This window comes from Alnus glutinosa, chromosome 6 (genome assembly GCF_958979055.1).
Source record: "Alnus glutinosa chromosome 6, dhAlnGlut1.1, whole genome shotgun sequence".
NCBI lineage: Eukaryota > Viridiplantae > Streptophyta > Magnoliopsida > Fagales > Betulaceae > Alnus > Alnus glutinosa.
The window spans coordinates 29879172-29898027 of NC_084891.1; the positions used below are offsets into that span (position 1 = coordinate 29879172).

The window sequence follows — 18856 nt, forward strand, 5'->3', positions numbered from 1 at the left end:
TTGCTTTTTTTATTTTTTTTATTTTATTTTAAACAATGTTTGCTTTTATATTAAGTGTTAAAGTTTCTCACATCATTAAGAGATACATGACCTAAAAATTTTATAAGTCATGGATACCCTTCTTTTCTCAATAAGTCTTTTGAGAGTGAGTAAGATTCATAACTTTTTATATGATATCAGAGCAGGTTTTTTGGACCACGATGAACCTTTTCCTCTCGATGTTGAACACGTGTTTGGCCAAAGTTACCCACGTGAGGGGACGTGCTAAAGGGTCTCACATTTCCAAAAGATATATGATCTGGGGACTTTATAAGCCATGAACATCCCTCCTCTCTCAATGCATCTTTTGAGAATGAGTAAAGTTTATAAACTTTTACATAATATCAGAGCAAATTCTTTGGGCGATGATGGTGAACACATATTTGGCAAAAGTTGCCACATGTAAGGGGACGTGTTAAAGTGTTTAACATCGCCAAGAGATAATATTCGAATTTAAAAATTTCGCTTAATAAGTGAACCCTTACAAATAAAAAGTAAGTTATAGGAATAAGGTTCAAAATTAAAACTTTTATTTTAATACTATATTAAATCACATGTTCATTAAAAAAAAATATATTTAATTAATACTTTATAACACGTTTTGCGATTAGTCCGGCCAATAACAAGATAAATATATTTATAAAGAAAACATATTGATGATATTTGGAACAGAAATTCGGTGGAACATAATCACATATATAGCTTGAGTTTGACCAGTTAACAGAAAGATAGCCCGATTACCTCTGATCTGAAGGGTCGATATCAGCGGAGTATATCCATACAAACCACCTAGCCTACAATATTAATCATTCCGAAAAAGAGAATCTGATGGTTCCCAACTTCCCATAAAAGTTGAGAATGTAGCGATCCTGGATTTGGAGTATTTGTAAAAGTCAAAATTCGATGGCCTTTAAAAGAAAAAAAAACTGGAATTTTTAAGGGTGTATTTGATATAAATCATAAAAAGATAAGAAAGAGCATAAAATGAATAAATAAAAGGAAAAAAAATGAAATTAAAATTGTCCTACGCCGGCACGAATGGTGGGAATCAAACAGCCAAACAAGAGAGAGTAGGATAAAACGCTGTGGTGAAAAACATGTTAATAAATCAAATATGGTCTAACTCAGTTGTTAAACAGTCCACTTCTTCTTCTTCTTCTTCTTCTTCCAAGGGGTTTTTGATCTATGAATCGGACTTTACAAGCCCTTAAACTCGAAACCAACTTGGTGGGTCGTCTCAAAACCGGATTTTGCCATCTGGGTCGGGATTGAAACCTCAAGAAACATTTTTGAAATCTTGGATTTGCTGTGATTGGTAAAAGAAAAAAACCAGTCCAAGAATGGACGGGACTGAGCCAGCAGCTCTGAAATTCTGAGTTGGATTTGCATTCTGGGGCTGGGTTAGATTGAGGTAGTTCGTTTTTCTTTAAATGTGGTTGTTTTCTTGACGAGTTGAAAGTGAGATTTTGGTCATGGCTCGGCGTCATGGATGGCAACTACCGGCTCACACATTTCAGGTAGAAACGATATACATTTGGTGGTCTGTCAAATTCTCTTTCGGAAATGTGGTTTTTTAAGGGCTTTTAGTGAATGGTAACAATGCGGGGGCTTTTGTTGTATATAAAGCCAATACTTTTTCTTTTTTTTTTGGTTTTTGTTGGTCACTGATACTTCTTTTGAATCTAGTTTAATTGTTTTTTTGTTTAATTTTTATCTTATTTCTCCTAAACTATGCGGGAGTTAGGAACTGTGAATGTGTACTTAGTTGGTTGCTGAGACATCTGGGAAACCAACTAGGTTGCTGAGCTTTTTTTAATTTTTTTTTTTTTCTCGTGTTATGTTGCTTTGCATTTTGAAGAAAGGAAAATTTTTAAGATTCAATTTAACGTAAAATTGGTATCTTAATTTTTATAATATGTCAAATTACTTTAATAAAATTTCGGTGTGTCTCTGTGAGAATTGAGACAGTAAAGCAGAATTAGAATCATGTTATATTAACAAATTGTTATCATGGGTAGTTGGATCCATGATTTGGGAAGCCTTGAGAGTTGGTAGATGGTCTCCACTTTCTATTTGATTTTGACAATGAAATACTGATCCTTATTTCTCATTCTGTTACAGGTTGTGGCTATAACGGTTTTTTTCTTGCTCTCTGTTGCATATTATGCATTTTTGGCCCCATTTCTGGGCAAGGAAATCTATGAATATGTGGCTGCTGGTGTTTATTCTGTCTTGGTAAGCCTGATACTAAAGTTTTCCTTTTCCCTTTATGATTCCATGTTGGGTATTTTGGCCTTTATCTCATTTCTTGACTATCATTTCAGGCACTCTCTGTATTCATTCTTTATGTTCGATGCACGGCTATTGATCCTGCTGATCCTGGAATTCTGCTTGAAGCTGGCAAGACATCTGCCTATAAAGCACGCAATGACACAGGTTGTTAGTGTCTTTCAGTTCAATTTAGTTTAAGTTTCATTTTGTGTTTACATTATAATAAATGAAGTATCGCATTAGAGATTCATGTCAAGGTTTACAAAGAGTATTGGACCAGTAGGAAAAAAAAAAAGGGAATTGATTAATGGTCCTTCTACAACCAAATGATTGAAATCACCAAAGGATGTCAGATTTTCACCAGGGAACCTCCTTAATATGTTCAGCCTCTGACTTTTTGCAATTTAATTGCAGAAGCGGAGATTTTTTAACTGAAATGAGAATGATACTCATTTTTTTCCTTGTTGGTAGACCAGTGCATAAATTTAGGATATTCGCTCCTCCTTATGCCTTTGTTCTTTTCAATTTCTCATCGAAGCGGCATGGTGTGTAATTGCTATCTTAGGGAATGCATCTGCTATTGAAGAACCCATCAAGATAGGATTAAAGGATGGAGGAAGATCTCGTAGGCATAGTTCGAGTTGTTGTTCAAAACTTGGAGGTTTCTTTTGTGGTTTTCTTGTAAAAGAAGATTGTCGCAGAGATGATCTTCTACAGCAACAATCTGGAGATGAGGATGCTTTATTTTGCACATTGTGTAATGCTGAGGTACAGGATTCTTACTGGCAAGGTTTATTTTGATGGGAAAAAAAAAAACCAGAAAAGAAGAATTTCATTTCAATTGCATTTAACATGGTTTGCTTATATAGCACTGCTCCTTCCTCCCAAACATGCACCCAGACAAGCACACACACACATGCCCACTAATGAAAGAAAAACTGAAAAAAGAAAAGAAAAGAATTTATGCAGAACAGCAATTCAAGTCTTGGGTAAACTCCCGATGTCTGGTTCATTTAGTTGCCTTATTTGAATTTTCATTAGTTGATGAAGCACTTATGCATCTTGATTCTCTTTTAGGGAGGTGATCGTAACATGTTCCCGGTGCTTTTTAGGCCATCGGGAGAATAAACCTTGAGACACACATATAGTTGATTCGTTGAAGAGGCAAATTAAGGTGTACAGAAGGAGTTGTGAGCACATGCTTAGTACTGAAAAGTGGCAAGAGTTGCACTTGTTAATGAGAGAGATTATACATTTTCCTTTGATAATTTGTGGAATGAGATTTGTGAGCATCTAACACTTCTTTTTATTTACTTTTCAAAGTCATGTAAAGAAAAGTGGAATTGACCACTGCAACACCTAGGATTTGGTTTATATTTGCCGCTTGAGGATTGTTTGGAGGCTCACCTCATGTTCTGCTTTGCATGTTAGGTATATGTATCTTCACATAGACATGTCACGTGTGAACAAAATTCTTCAATTGAAACTTCAAAAATAGATTTCAACCTTCGCTTTTGTTTTTTAATGTTTGTTGGTGAAATATACTGTTGTAGAAGAATGGGAGAGTTCATATTTATCGCATTATGTTAAATGGTGCTTTTCATTAGAACCTTGAGTTAGTCTGATCTTCATTTACTTACTATTTACTAAACCAATAATGAGAGGAGTTGTGCTACGAGGTCATGTTGTGTGTTTTTTATTTTTATTTTTTGTAGGTACGTAAGTTCAGCAAACATTGTAGAAGTTGTGACAAATGCGTTGATGGATTTGATCATCATTGTCGGGTAAGCTTCACAAATCTTCTAATGTTCGCCCTCGTCAGTCTGTGGCTTTATGTACTTTAAGACCTTGAGTTATTTAAAATTATCTCATAGTGGTCCAAAAAGGAACTTAGATGATTGCAATTATGTCACATGATTGCTATTTTAAGAGTGATACACCTAGTTTTGGTTAGTATCTCTAAATATCCAGCCTATATCTCTAACTATTTTAATTGGCATGACTAAACTTATCCGCATTAACGGTGCAGTGGTTGAATAACTGTGTGGGGAGGAAAAATTACATGACATTTGTGTGCCTTATGGCAGTGAGCCTTGTTTGGGTAAGTTTTAAGATAAGATCCTTGTTTGGATTTCTCATTACCTTGGAATATGACTTGTTTATTTTGCTTACATCCTCCAATCTGAACTAGATTTATTCTCTTGAATTCTTTTACGTGCGTGCATAACAGCTTATTGTTGAATGCGGGGTTGGCATTGCGGTGCTTGTCCGGTGCTTTGTTGATAAAAAGGGTACAGAGAATCAAATAGCTGAGAAACTTGGAGTTGGATTCTCCCGGCCGCCCTTTGCTACTGTGGTGGTATGTTTGCTGCTTTGTATGCCCTCAGATTGTATTATTTAATATTTTTAGGTGTTATTATGATTTTATCTCTCACATGGTTTTTGTAGATAATACTAATATACAACTATTTATTTATAAGCCTGTTAGAATTACCATGGTCTGCACTTATCATCCATGCTGAGAAATATCTCATCAGGCATATCTGCCCAATTCTTTCTTTCTTGACGTTTTCTAAATCTTTCATATTGGATTCTTCTTGGTAAGAAAAATGGTAAAGAATCCAAAAGGATATATTGTTTTGAGACCATTAATGTTATTACGTATGAGGTTCTCATTCAGGGATTCTGTCAACTGGATAAAGTGGGCCTTATTTTGGCTTCTTCTTATATAATCCTACTAGGCTCTTTGTATAATGTCTACCTCAAACATTATGTCAATGGAACTGATATATAGTCTGGCTGTTTTTGTCTCCTCATATTATTCTATGGGTCTTTATCTGTCTATAATTAATGCAGCGCTTCCGCATTATAAAGCCAAGTTACAGGTTTGTTACACTGAGATTTCTTCCTTTCTTTTTTAATTTTTTAATTTGCTGGGTATTGATTAATAACAACCTTTTGCATCTGTTAAGGTTGTTTCTGCTTAAAATGTTTTGAAATGCATGTAGTATCCCCAGTTCTCAGTTCAATTTTACAGTGTTTCTGTTTTATTTCTCTTCTTTTGGTGAATAATTAAATTAATCTTCACACATTGGAGTGTCAAAGGAATTGCGAAGTCTTAACTACATGAACTTTAAAATTGTTACAGGCCTTATGCACAGCTGTTTCTTTTCTGGCCACTGTGCCTTTGGGGGAGCTATTCTTTTTCCACATGATTCTGATTCGAAAGGTGTGTTTCCTATATGACCTACCCACCCTCTCTACCTATCTAAACATGCATGTGGTGAACCTCCATTGTTTTTGCTACAGGGTATTACCACATATGAGTATGTCGTTGCCATGAGAACACAAAGTGAACCGCCTGGACCATCTCTAGACGGTGGTGATCAGCAAAGTCTGGCATCATCACCAACCAGTTCAGCTGTGACTGCTATAAGTGGCAAAAGCTCTCTTGGAATGGGCTTGCAATATAAAGGTGCTTGGTGTACCCCTCCAAGAATCTTCATGGACCACCAGGTATTACCTTACCACCTTTATTTCATATATAAGAGACAAGGATCTAGAAAGACTAGAATGACTCTTTGATTATACTGGGAAGAGTTTGTTCTGGCTAAATTCATGATTATATTGTCTAACAATTTATTAAAGGAGCAATTCAGCTAGGCTTGGGCATGCTGTAACATGCATTGTTGTGTGGTTCTTCACTAAAATGAACTTTGTGCAATATTCATTACTTTTTGGGTCTCTAATGAATAGGATGAAATTATACCACATTTGGAGCCCGGACGCCTACCATCCACGGTGGATCCAGATGCAGTGCAGTCATCTGACATGGGGAAAAAAGCACCCCAGCGTCCAGTCCGAATCAGTGCATGGAAACTTGCTAAATTGGATTCTAATGAAGCAATTAAAGCGGCCGCAAAAGCTAGAGCATCATCATCTGTGCTTCGTCCAGTTGGTTCTCGACATCATCCATACGATGCTGATCGTATATCCAGTAGCAATGTGAGTGGAAGAAGCAGTCCAATCAGTACCGATCAAGGGTTTCACAATAGAAATGCTAGAGCTGGAACATTGAGGTTATCTCCTCCCAGAAGCTCGTATCCAGCCAGTCTTGTCAGCAAGGAAGATAGTGAAACATGCCAGCATAGTATTAGTAACCTTAGCAGTCCTCAACTCTCCAACATTGCACCTTCACCGTTGGAGCAGCAAACTGTAAACGTAGATCACTTCAATCCTATTTATCAATCATCGGCAGATCAATCTCCTTCATCAAGGAGACAAAGTGAACAACATGAAATTGCAGCTCGCGAGAATGTAGCACGAATGCCGATGAGAAATAACAACTTGGGTCTTGCAGAAAACACAAGATCTTCAGTCTACTGGGATCAAGAGGCCGGGCGTTTTGTTTCTTCGTCTTCCAGAGGTTTTGGATCAGAGCTATTGTACACAGGTCAATCAATATTTTTTGGTGGCCCTGTTGTGAATGAACAGCCGCCCAGAGGGTCAAGAAGTGGCAGCTCAGGGGCTGCTAGCCTGGATAGAGGTTCTACATCAAGTTACTATCAGCAAGGTAGATCACAGAGGGGTGGTCAGCTTCCTGTCTTTGTTCCAAGTGATTCCCGACAAAACCAGTTCTCTTCTAGTTCTAGATTGCCTTGAACAACAAGCCACTGATTTCTTTTTCAGATATACAGAGCTAGAGCCTGGATTTTTATTTTTTTTCAATTTAATTTTGATTTTACCATTATGTGCAGCTCTTGGATTTTCTGTGCCACGTTGCTAATCTGTGGGTTAACGCATCCATTCACCATTCCATTCCGAGGGTAGAGGGTTTTAACTTCTAACAATTATGATGACTGGATCCGGGATTTGTTAACCAAATGCATAGATTGGTTTTGCTTATTATTATTATTATTATTATTATTATTTTCTTCGATCTTTTGTTTCTGTTCTTAAAACAAAAATTATTGACATCGTTTGACAATGTTTTTTGGGATGTATTTTGCTTTTTAGCACAAAAGCAAAAACATTATTAACAAATAACTCTAAATATAAAATCCTCAAAATTACTTTTTGTTCTATATTACTTCAGAAAATTTGTTTATCTTACTATCATTCAAAAAGCATTTCAGGTAGCAACTACTTTACAAGAAAAAGGGAGTAACGGAATACACGATTGTGGTAGTTGACACGGCGGATTCTCCTGCTATATTACAATACCTAGCTCCAGTGCAGCAACCTATCCAACCAAGCAGACTCACTTTTCCAACCAAAAAGTATCATCTAAAAGGTTTTATCAAACGAACCCATAAAATAACAAAAAATAAAAAAAATCTAAAATACGAGACACTCCAAAAAAATTATACCTTTATGTCACTTAAGAATATTTTCTCACCCAAAAAAAAAAACCATTTTTCAAAACACATTAATAAAACATACTAAAGATAGAGTATGATGTAAGATGTAATTGGATCCACTTGTTGGCAAATGGAACTGGACCCTGTATAAGGATTGCTTTGGTAGAGTTGAGACATTCATGTGATTTTGTATTGTTTGACATTTCAATCTTGAAGAAACCTTCTGTCCTCCCACATGGTAGAGACTTCAAATTCTTAGATTTATATTCGGATTCATGCAATGATTGAGTGCTGGCTTTTAGCTACTAATGGTATAGGCACATGTTTTTTTTTTTTTTTTTTTTTTTTTTTTTAAATATTGTTATTTTAAGAAAAGAATACAAATTTAAAAAAATATTTTGTATTTTAAGTTATTTATTAGTGCATTTATCTTGAAAATAAAAAATAATTTCAATAACAAAAGTGACCTTTGTTTCTTGGGACGAAGGGGAGAGGGTAAATGGTAGTGAAAACAAGAATTATCAAATTAATTTTGCAATTATGGGAGCCCAGCATTAGCAATTTATCATGTCTCAAGGAAAGATTGTGTCTGTGCATTGATATGAATATGGTCTTAAAGAATTGTAAGACAAGCAAGTCGTTGTAGTATAGTGGTAAGTATTCCCGCCTGTCACGCGGGTGACCCGGGTTCGATCCCCGGCAACGGCGCTGATTATTTTTCCTCTACTGCTTGAGACATTGGGCTCCATTTTGGGCTGCAGTCCTTTTTGGGGCTCATTGATCTTGAAGATGTCCACCAACCATTCGTTGAACTGTCCTATTGGTGATAGAAGTTAATAACCCAATAGGCCACAATAGTTATGATCTGTTTGTGTTTACGGTTTTAAAATAGGTATTTGGTAAAATTATAATTTAATTTTAAAAATAAACTTTAAGGAACTGGTTTCTTTTTTTTTTTTACCCAATGATTGTTGCAAGAACAGCATTTTCTTTCAAATTAGGTTGCGAAAAATTCTTTTAACTCAGTCTTCTCAACTGACACGTGTCATTCGAGTATATGCATGTCTATTTTTAAAGGATTGCAAACAATCTCTGATAGTCTTTTGCCTTTTGGTTCCTGGGGCATAATTGAATTTTCAGTTGGACCCTTCTCTCACATTTGCGAACCATCCATTTAACCCTCAATTTTAGGTGAAATCCCCTACTCTCACTCTCTCTAAATCGGTTCAAACAATGGCAAACTCGAAATTACATCTCAAAGGGATGGGCAATGTCCCATTCTTCCCAACCGTCGCTCTCCCTGATCCGTACATTCCCGGTTTAATACCGTTACAAGAAAGAAAGAAAAACCAAACCGAAACCTTAAAAACTGCCCTTAATTAACACACCGTGCTTCTTCATGCTGTCTTGAATCCTCTCAAATTCTCTGCGCACACACCCTTTTGCCCTCAAACCTCGTAAAAATTTCTGATGAATGTGGTGTCGTGGATTCTCTCAAAGTATTGTTATTAACTTATTGACGCTCAAGTAATATCTAAGGGGCTTGTTTGGGAGGTTGTAAATGGCGGGAGGCGGTGAAGGTGCCACTCCTGCAAGGGAGCTCGATCAGACCCCAACGTGGGCTGTCGCGGTGGTTTGTGCGGTTATCGTGGTGATTTCTATAATTTTGGAGAAAGTTCTTCATATGGTTGGAGAGGTAAACATATTAAGGCTGATGCATGAGAAATATATTTTTTTCAATCTCTCTCTCTCTCTAGTTTTAGATTTGGTTTAGAAATGTGAATATCTTGCTTAACTTAGAGAATCTTTTTGGTAATTTGATTCCTTTGGGGTTAATGGGTGTGTCCAAGGGATTGGATTTCTTCTTGTTTTGGTTTCCTAAAGAGAGACATTAGAAAATATGCATGTGGGTTGTGTGATTTAAGTCATAGGTTTCTGCTATTGGTTGGTCTTGATCATGTTTCTTCCTTTGGAGAATAATATCTGGAAATATCTCTGTTTTTGCATGAGAAATATTTTTTTTTTCTTCTTCTTCTTGTTTTCCTATTTTATTCGCCTATAAGTAACCTTCTCTGAAAAACTTTTAACCTGTCATTTTTCTCTCAGTGGTTTCGAGAAAGAAAAAAGAACGCTTTGTTTGAAGCTCTGGAGAAAGTTAAAGGCGGTAAAAGCACCAATTCTGTTTCTTAGTATTTCGTTTTAGTCTTTATTTATGTTTGTATTAGTTTTGGTTTATGCAGTTGGCCAGCAATATTTCTGCAGAATAACCAAGATTTTCTCTTCCTGTTTAATTTTTGCAGAGCTTATGGTTTTAGGCTTTATTTCTTTACTCTTAACGTTTGGGCAAAGCTACATTTCTAGAATTTGTATTCCCATAAAGGTTGCAGATACAATGTTACCTTGCCCCCTTAGAGGAGGGGGCCTGCATCAAGAACCACAGAATGAGCCTCAGAAGGGCGAGGGGGAGCATCATCGCAAGCTCCTACGGTATGACCGTAGATATCTCGCAGCTGAGGGCGGAGGTCCAGGTTGCAAGCTGGTAAGAAGTCGACCGAGCTAGCTGTTTCAGAAAATCTGATCGTTTTCTAGTCGTTCAAAAGGATTAATATGCTGTTTAAGGTGTCCATTAAGTTAGATTTTGTGGTTACTTATTTTGGAAATGATTTGTCAAATCCCTTTAGCACTTGGAAATGGGACAATATGTTCTAAAGATATCGTCATTTTGATTGAGGCTTTAAAGTTCTTACTTTGTTTTTCTCCCTTAATAAGTAAGTGAAAACCGAACACCTTTAGTATTTAATTGAAAGAGGGAGTGAATTATGTATACAAGGTTCGAACTCAATACCTCTATTTTAATACCATCTTAAATCACCACAATAAGTGAATTTAATCATTTAATTAATATTCTAACAAAAGTTATCGAATTGACACATTTAATCCCTTTCCTGGTCAAAACTACTGCTGCAATTTCATTCTTAATTTTCCTACTGTAGGGGCACGTGCCGCTTATATCAGTGAATGGTTTGCATCAGTTACATATCTTCATATTCTTTTTAGCAGTATTCCATGTGATATACAGTGCCATAACAATGATGCTTGGAAGATTAAAGGTGGGTATACATTCAGGTTTGTCCATATTTATTAACTGTAATTCTTAAAGTTGTCTTATAACAAGTACCTGGAAGCAAGTGACACAAGAGGGTGTTCGGATCAAACGGATTCTCTATTTTTGCAGATTCGTGGGTGGAAGGAATGGGAACGGGATAGCATTAATGACCCTGAATTCATGAATGGTATATTAGTGAATGATGACGATCACTTACTATTAATTTGTTGCTATTGAATTTTGTAGTTTATGTTCTACCAGCATGGAAACTCGAGTCTATTAAATGCTGCATTTACTTCTTTAGTGCTGAATTGGGTGTGTGCTAATTTTCAGATCCTACAAGATTCAGGCTTACTCATGAGACATCGTTTGTTAAGGATCACGCTAGTTTCTGGACTAAATCACCGGTCACCTTCTACTTTGTAAGAAATATCTCTCTGTCTCTGTTTTCAATTTGTTTGAAGATGGAATTCTTGAAAACCTGTGATTGTTCACGTAATGCTTGAATGCTCCATTCTGTCAGGTCTGCTTCTTTCGACAATTCTTCCGGTCTGTTCGTAAGGCTGACTACTTGGCCTTGCGACATGGATTTATCACTGTGAGTTTCTTCATTGCAATACAAGAAAATTAGGATCATCTTTATATGGTAACTATTGATAGATTGATTGTTTCCTTGTTGTATAGGTTCATTTAGCACCTGGAAGTAAGTTTGACTTTCAGAAATATATCAAGAGATCATTAGAAGATGACTTCAAGGTGGTTGTGGGAATAAGGTAAAGTGCCAATAGTTTTTAACATTCTGCTGTTGGTTAACAATTTTTTACCTTCCTGACATTGAGATTATGGGATGATAATCATTTCCATATTCCTCACTTTTTTCTTCATGCTGCTGGCAGTCCACTACTATGGGGTTCGGTTGTGGTCTTTCTGCTTGTTAATGTTAGTGGTTAGTCTTTCTTCTTGTGTGTCTTTTTTACTTTCTGCAATGGAGTTAGTTTTTCCCTTGGTAATATTAAGTAGTGTTCATATTTCACACTCGACATTAACAAGGATGTAATTGGTTTTATCCTTTGCAGGATGGGATGCTATGGTTTGGGTGTCCATACTTCCTCTAGTTGTAAGAAACTTGTCATAGAAATTTATCTCAGTATGTGGATTATAATTCAAGGACTAATGATTGGGGTCGTTTAAAGGTGATATTGGCAGTCGGGACAAAGCTTCAAGGCATAATAACGAATATGGCACTTGAAATCAAAGAAAGGCATGCAGTGGTCCAAGGAATACCTCTAGTGCAAGTCTCTGACAGGCATTTTTGGTTTAGTTGGCCTCGATTAGTTCTTTATCTCATCCATTTCGTCTTGTTCCAGGTACTATTGAGTTTCCTCCTACTCTTTTGCAGTGATATATCATAGAAAAGAGTTGCATAGATTCAGCAGGGTAGAAACAGAGTCAAGTGTCAACTGTTTTTTGAGTGGAAATAAAGTGTTTCTAACAAGCTGACTCTTACTTGTCCAGAACGCATTCGAGATAACATATTTCTTTTGGATATGGGTAATAAATCTTCACCTTTTTCAAGATTATTTCTATATTCACTGCTGGAATTCTTAATGCTCACTCTTGATGCAGTATGAGTTCGGGTTGAGATCTTGTTTTCACGAGGATTTTGCTCTCATAATTTTAAGGGTTGTCCTCGGGTAAGTCATAGTTCTTGCACATATCTGTCTGAAGCACCTCAAACGAACAATCTTTAGTACAACTATTACATTAGACCATTATAAAAGCTTCCTAGAAGGTGCCTTCATGAACATCCTAATTCATATTATTGGCATTAAACTCTCCAAATAACTTACTGAAATATTCCTAATTGAACAGGGTAGGAGTCCAAATTGTGTGCAGCTATGCCACACTTCCACTGTACGCCCTTGTTACTCAGGTATGCTGATGATACTCTAATCACTCTCAACACACATTAAATGCATGTTGAAATTCAACAGTAGCAGCTTTTAGACCTTTCTTTTTCAAAAATTTTGTATTCAATGGATTGGTTATGAATGGTTTCTTACCATTTCAGATGGGATCAACGATGAAGAAGTCAATCTTTGACGAACAAACTTCGAGGGCCTTAAAAGAGTGGCGTAGAAAGGCTGTAAAGAAGAAGAATGATGGGAGAGGACCATCTTCGCCCCGGGCTTTGAACGGAAGCAGCCCCGGTGACTCACCTGTGCAATCCCCAACGCATGCAAATCCTCGCAACCATGCGTATGGTGCGGAAGCAGATGGGTTTTCTCCTAAACAAACAGTAGACATCATGGCCGGCGTGCATCTTCCACGGGAGCAACGTTCGACGAGCAACGATGGCTTCCGCGACCTACTAAGTGGACCTTGATTATACTCGTTGATCGACAACCTTGAATCTTTGTTAGAATATTATTATGTTTTTCATATTAGGCTAATACTTTTAGATTAATATTGAAATATCCTCTATTTAGGTTTGATTGTAATTAAAGATTTGATTAGCATATTTATGTTCTCTCACCTACCACAATTTTTCTTATAAATAAAACTTTTGTACTACAAACAATAATAAGTGAATAAAACCATACTTGTATTCATAGAGATTAATATTCTTCGTCATTAATCTACCTAGAATAAGCATATAAAATCTTGGTACAAAAAATAAGGAAAAAATTTAAAACTAGAGAGGATATGGCCTTCTAGAGCTCTTGGTTCCGTCCCTACATGCCAACAAAGACGAAACTAAAGAGGCCCTAGGAACCATGACTTTTGATATGATAATTCACTTGCAATTATGAGTATCAATTCGTGTTTATGTGTCTGATTCAAGTCATATTGAGACGTGTATAAAATTATATATGTCACGGACCAAGCTTAGTGCTTATCGTTTAAGGCCAAAATTTAAAATCTTTAATAAAATTTATATTTTTTATTAGGTGGACCATTTTGCCCCCACATCAACATTTCTAGTTTTGACCCATTTAATTAGAACACCAAATACTATGTATAGCTTAGTGTGAGTAATTTTTTTTCTATTATTGTTTGAAATAAAATTAAATCCTACAAGTCCCTCGGATTTAAAATCTAGTACATGTGACCAGATTTGGATCCATGTTTTAATTCAAATTTAATCTTAAACTTCATTATACAATTCAAAATTTGTCCAACCATATATTAGTATAGAAAAATGTTTAGTATTATGTTTAGTTTTCTTCTTTTTTTTTGGTAAGTAGTATTATGTTTAGTTTTGTTTATAAGAAAATCCTCACCAATGGATTAATATACGAGGAGGGATATAAGCGTAATTTTGGTTGAAGGGAAGAGGATAGGGATATATGGGCATTGGGCGGTTTATAACCTTCGCTTGTGTCTTTCAACGGCCATGGCTTCGGTTAGGAGCTTAGACAAAGGGACCGTTGATCATCGTCATCTTCTTCAACCCTGTGCAAAACCCACCACAAACCAAGCACAGTGTCCAAAGCAAGCTGTTTTTCCAATACCCATTTCGAGAAGGTCCGCAATTCTGATTTCTTCTCTGCCTTTCATCCTCATTTCTCACTCTCCACCATCAGAGGCCAGAGAGCGACGCAACAAGAAGGCCATCCCTCTTGAAGACTACCTCACTAGCCGTTGGTCACTCATCTTTTCTGTCTGTTAATCTTTGTCGTATTGTGATGTGTATGTGGGTTCATGGGTTGCTTCGATTTCTTGTAATGGTTTTGTGGTTATTTAAATGTTGGTAATAGAGTGTTATGTGATTAGTTGTATTGATTAATATTTATATTCTTGTTTGTGTTGTAATTGTGAAGACTGATTTGATTTAAAACAACTGCGAATGGTAATTGATGGGTTATGGGGCAATTTTGAGCTGTGTCTGTTACTACATTTGGGTGTTTTGCAGAGAATTTGTGGCATTCTTGGATTTATTGCTTCAAAAAGTTTGATTTTTTTTTTTTTTCTATTTTTGTAGGGTTTCACTTTTTTCAGAATTTGTTTATTTTACTTCATAAATGTTTCATAATTACATAATGTAAAGACTTCCAAGAATATTATTTTAAAATTTAAAAAGGAAGAGAGGGTGGGGGCAATCATATCCTTGATGACAAGGAACATCATAAAATGGCCTGTCTCAGGGGACCTGTCTCTTTGTGTTTGTGGTTTTATTTCAAGTAAAACAAACCAATTTTGTCCTGCTCATGCCTGATATGTTGATTTTGTGACTAAGTGTTGCTTTGAATCATATACTAATTGAAACACATTAACTTGCTAATAGCTGCAAAAGTTATGGGAAAAGGCAGTTGTGAGCATTCTTAGTTAGTGTTTTTGAACTTACTGTATTTTTGCCTTATGTTACCTTTGAAGCAGGTGATGGCTTAAAATACTATGACGTGGTTGAGGGAAAGGGTCCAGTAGCTGAAAAAGGATCAACAGTTCAGGTTTGATTGTGAAGTGAGTTGAAGATATTCTGTTTTCATATATATGGATAGAGATTTACCTTTGTATTGGCTCATACTCTACAGGTGCACTTTGACTGTAGGTACCGTGGGATTACAGCTGTGTCAAGTCGAGAATCTAAACTCTTGGCTGGAAATCGTAGTATTGCCCAGGTTCTCGCCTTTGCCTCTTTGTGTGTGGAGTGTGAGAGAGAGCACAACTTTTTTTTAATCAGAACTAATAGCTAGACCCGCTAATCCACAGTTCATTGTGCTTTAACTAGCCATACGAGTTCAAAGTTGGAGCTCCTCCAGGCAAAGAAAGGAAGCGTGAATTTGTAGACAGCCCAAATGGTTTGTTTTCTGCACAGGCAGCACCAAAACCCCCGGCGGCTATGTACTCAGTAACCGAAGGGATGAAAGTAGGGGGAAAGGTGATAGCATCTTCCCATTTTCGTAAAAATATACTCTTTTAAGGAAGCAGTTACTCTTTTAGTTTCTCATCATCTTTATACTGTTAAACTTATGACCCTTGCTTTATTTTCCTTTCTTCTAAATCATCTCTTATTGCAGCGAACTGTGCTTGTTCCTCCAGAGGCTGGATATGGCCAAAAGGGAATGAACGAGATCCCAGTAAGCCCTTCAATCTTGAATTTCTTCTATAATTTTTTATGCATATACTCTCGCTGGCATCTTTCTTTCTTTTTTTTCTTTTTTTTTTTTCACACACTTACTTTTTTGTATTGCTTTGATGGCTTCATTTATCTTCTACCATAATGTTTAATATCATATCCATGTTCTTCATGCATTCTTATTTTACAGTTTATACCCGAGAAAATTTTGGGGTTATGACTTGTCCTCCCTCAAATTTTTGTGAACTTTTGCAGCCTGGAGCTACATTTGAACTAAATATTGAGCTTTTGCAAGCAGTACTGCCTGAATGAAAGTAAGCTTGTTCTGCGCTATGAGAAGTTCATGGTGATTGAATCTCTCATCATCACCATCACCATCACCATCACCTTTTCTTTTTATTGGTTTTGATTGGAACGACGACTGCCTTTTTGTTCCAAATGGCAATAGTTTCAGCTAATGATTCTTTTGTATGAAGAACAGAAGAAGCACGGTTTCATCAAGGGTCCACTCCACTCCAGCTTGTTTAGGCATCTACATTGTCTGTATACTATTGGGATAGCCATTTTAGCTGTACTGTTCGCATACGGTTTTGATTGAGGTTGCATAAATGATAACATTAATTAAATATTGCGACTCTCACTTCAAGGTTATGAAGTTCTTTCTCATATGTTATATAATGCCTAGACATTTTCTGGTGTTGTGTGCGCTTATATTTAATCCTCTGTTTTCCCTACATTTTTTTGAGTTTTTTTGGCAGTGCTGCTGTGCCCACAAGTCTGCAACAGCTTTCGACAGTGTGTTCATGTCCGTAGGAGTGAGGGCTAATTTTTCACTATGTTGACAAATCATACTTCAGTTGCTGGCTAGGAAGCCATCAGGATCATCTACAATTAGTTGTCCAAATTTTCTCAAATTCGGACAGATAATTGTAAGAGAACACTTATGAGACTCAACTGATGAAATAAAAATTGGGATATTCAACTACTTATCCGATCAGGTGCATTCTATAAGTAGTCTCTCACAATCACCTTACGAATTTGAGATTTATTTATTTATTTATTTGACATTGTCTTCCTAGCGGATTGAAATCCTTTACAATTAAACGAGTCACATACCTAATGCATTAAAATAAAATGCTTGAGCCCACGAGCGCCACGTTAGTAGGTAGCTTCCTTAGCAACTCCAAATCCAAACAAGCCCTCTTGGCAGCGTTGCATCTTCATAATTTTGTAGTCCAAATGATTAGCAATGAGTAGTATTAATGTATTATACACATTTTATCTTCCAAAGCTATGTAGCTTGCTAATAGTATATGCCAATATTGTGACGACTCTTTTTTTTTTTTTTTTTTTAAAAAAAATACAAACAGATCTTCATAGTGGCACAACTACATATCGCTTAGTCAACATATGACACATGCCCCATAACATGTACCTGATAATCAGAGTTACATCTAACAGCATAATATAATAATCAATGTGCAGCGAAACACATATTATAAGCGGAAATATATTTAATACATGACAGTTAATTATAACAAGAGTCAGTTACAAATCTATCTATTTAAGGCTTATAAAACACATTACACTAATTACATACCAAATTACAGGCTCAACAAATACATGTGCCACGTAGGACATGAGACATAAATAAAATACCCAAAATGCGGACTACCCATGAGTCCGTGACTTATGACTATCGCGATATGCTCCAATCATAGCATCCCATACGCTAGGTGGACGAGACAATATCTATATCCGCAAAACCTGCAACCAAAGTATAAACGTCTGCACGGTTGCGGGGGTTGCCGCATCCGCACAGGTGAAATTATGAGCCCACCATCTTAGCATAAATGAATACACTAAAACTTTAGATGTATGCTATTCATTGAGTTTTCGCAAATAACCAACTTTTCATTTTTAGTCATGCATACACTATAACAGCCACCAATTTTAAAAATTTTTGTTTGAAAACCCCCATAACTGATATAGCAAACATTGACTAATAGAAAACATTTAAAACATACTTTACAGCTGAAATTATACATAGAAGTTTCATTGTGGGAGACTACATACATTCTCACCTACTATATTACTTTTATGATAGATGGATCAATGCTTTTAAATCAGTTATGCAGATTATCATGAAAACAAATATAGGAGACCTGTAAAAGCAACCACTATATATCAAATCAATAAAACATCACACTCAGAAAAACAATGCTATGCATGCCCATTAGTCTTTAATCTTTTGCCATAGGGGATGCTAGTTCATTGGTCTTTAATCCTATGTCATAGGGGATGCAAGCTCATTGGTCTTTAATATTTTGCCATAAGGAATGCTAGCCCATTGGTCTTTATTCTTATGACATAGGGGGTGTAAGCCCATTGGTTTTTAATATTTTGCCATAAGGAATGCTAGCCCATTGGTCTTTATTCTTATGACATAGGGGGTGTAAGCCCATTGGTCTTTAATCCTATGACATAGGGGATACAAGCTCATTGTTCTTTATTCCTATGCCATATGGGATGCGAGCTCATTGGTCTTTATTCTTATGACATATGGGGTGCAAGCCCATTGGTCTTTAATCCTATGACATAGGGGATACAAGCCCATTGGTCTTTATTCCTATGTCATAGGGGATGCGAGCTCATTGGTCTTTAATCCTTTGTCATACGTGATGCTAGCCCATTGGTCTTTATTCCTATGCCATAGGGGATGCGAGCTCATTGGTCTTTAATCCTTTGTCATACAGGATGCTAGCCATTGGTCTTTATTCCTATGCCATAGGGGATGCAAGTCCATTGGTCTTTAATCTTATGCCATAAGGGATGTTAGTTCATTGGTCTTTATTCCTATGCCATATGGGATGCTAGCCCTAAGGTCTTTTTCAGCCCAATGCTTTATACTCAAAACCATATACTTTTGCTTTTCAAGAACTATGCATTTTAACACATGCTTTCTGTATAAATCCATAAACAATTTAACACATCACTTCA

The 18856-nt window shown here is 36.4% G+C and overlaps 3 protein-coding genes and 1 non-coding gene across 4 annotated transcripts; all 4 read left to right on the forward strand.

Moving 5' to 3' along the window:
- The first annotated feature begins 1137 nt into the window (after positions 1-1137).
- LOC133871341 (protein S-acyltransferase 21) lies at positions 1138-7244 on the forward strand. The gene is made up of 10 exons (XM_062308770.1): positions 1138-1556; positions 2161-2274; positions 2364-2475; positions 2876-3078; positions 4026-4094; positions 4340-4411; positions 4541-4669; positions 5459-5539; positions 5620-5826; positions 6067-7244. Exons 1-10 carry the CDS (start codon positions 1512-1514, stop codon positions 6970-6972), a joined length of 1938 nt encoding a protein of 645 aa, XP_062164754.1. The 5' UTR covers positions 1138-1511; the 3' UTR covers positions 6973-7244.
- Positions 7245-8306: 1062 nt separating this feature from the next.
- TRNAD-GUC (transfer RNA aspartic acid (anticodon GUC)) lies at positions 8307-8378 on the forward strand. Its single transcript has one exon. It is a non-coding gene; the product is annotated as a tRNA-Asp (tRNA).
- An 809-nt stretch (positions 8379-9187) lies between these two features.
- On the forward strand, positions 9188-13162 carry LOC133871947 (MLO-like protein 9). Its single transcript, XM_062309421.1, has 15 exons — positions 9188-9366; positions 9777-9834; positions 9971-10209; positions 10664-10780; positions 10906-10963; positions 11110-11198; positions 11300-11374; positions 11461-11549; positions 11673-11722; positions 11853-11893; positions 11970-12143; positions 12292-12327; positions 12403-12470; positions 12649-12709; positions 12848-13162. Exons 1-15 carry the CDS (start codon positions 9232-9234, stop codon positions 13160-13162), a joined length of 1605 nt encoding a protein of 534 aa, XP_062165405.1. The 5' UTR covers positions 9188-9231.
- Positions 13163-14145: 983 nt separating this feature from the next.
- Positions 14146-16555, forward strand: LOC133871948 (peptidyl-prolyl cis-trans isomerase FKBP18, chloroplastic). Its single transcript, XM_062309422.1, has 6 exons — positions 14146-14420; positions 15157-15227; positions 15312-15398; positions 15509-15658; positions 15798-15857; positions 16112-16555. Exons 1-6 carry the CDS (start codon positions 14174-14176, stop codon positions 16166-16168), a joined length of 672 nt encoding a protein of 223 aa, XP_062165406.1. The 5' UTR covers positions 14146-14173; the 3' UTR covers positions 16169-16555.
- The last annotated feature ends 2301 nt before the right edge of the window (positions 16556-18856 follow it).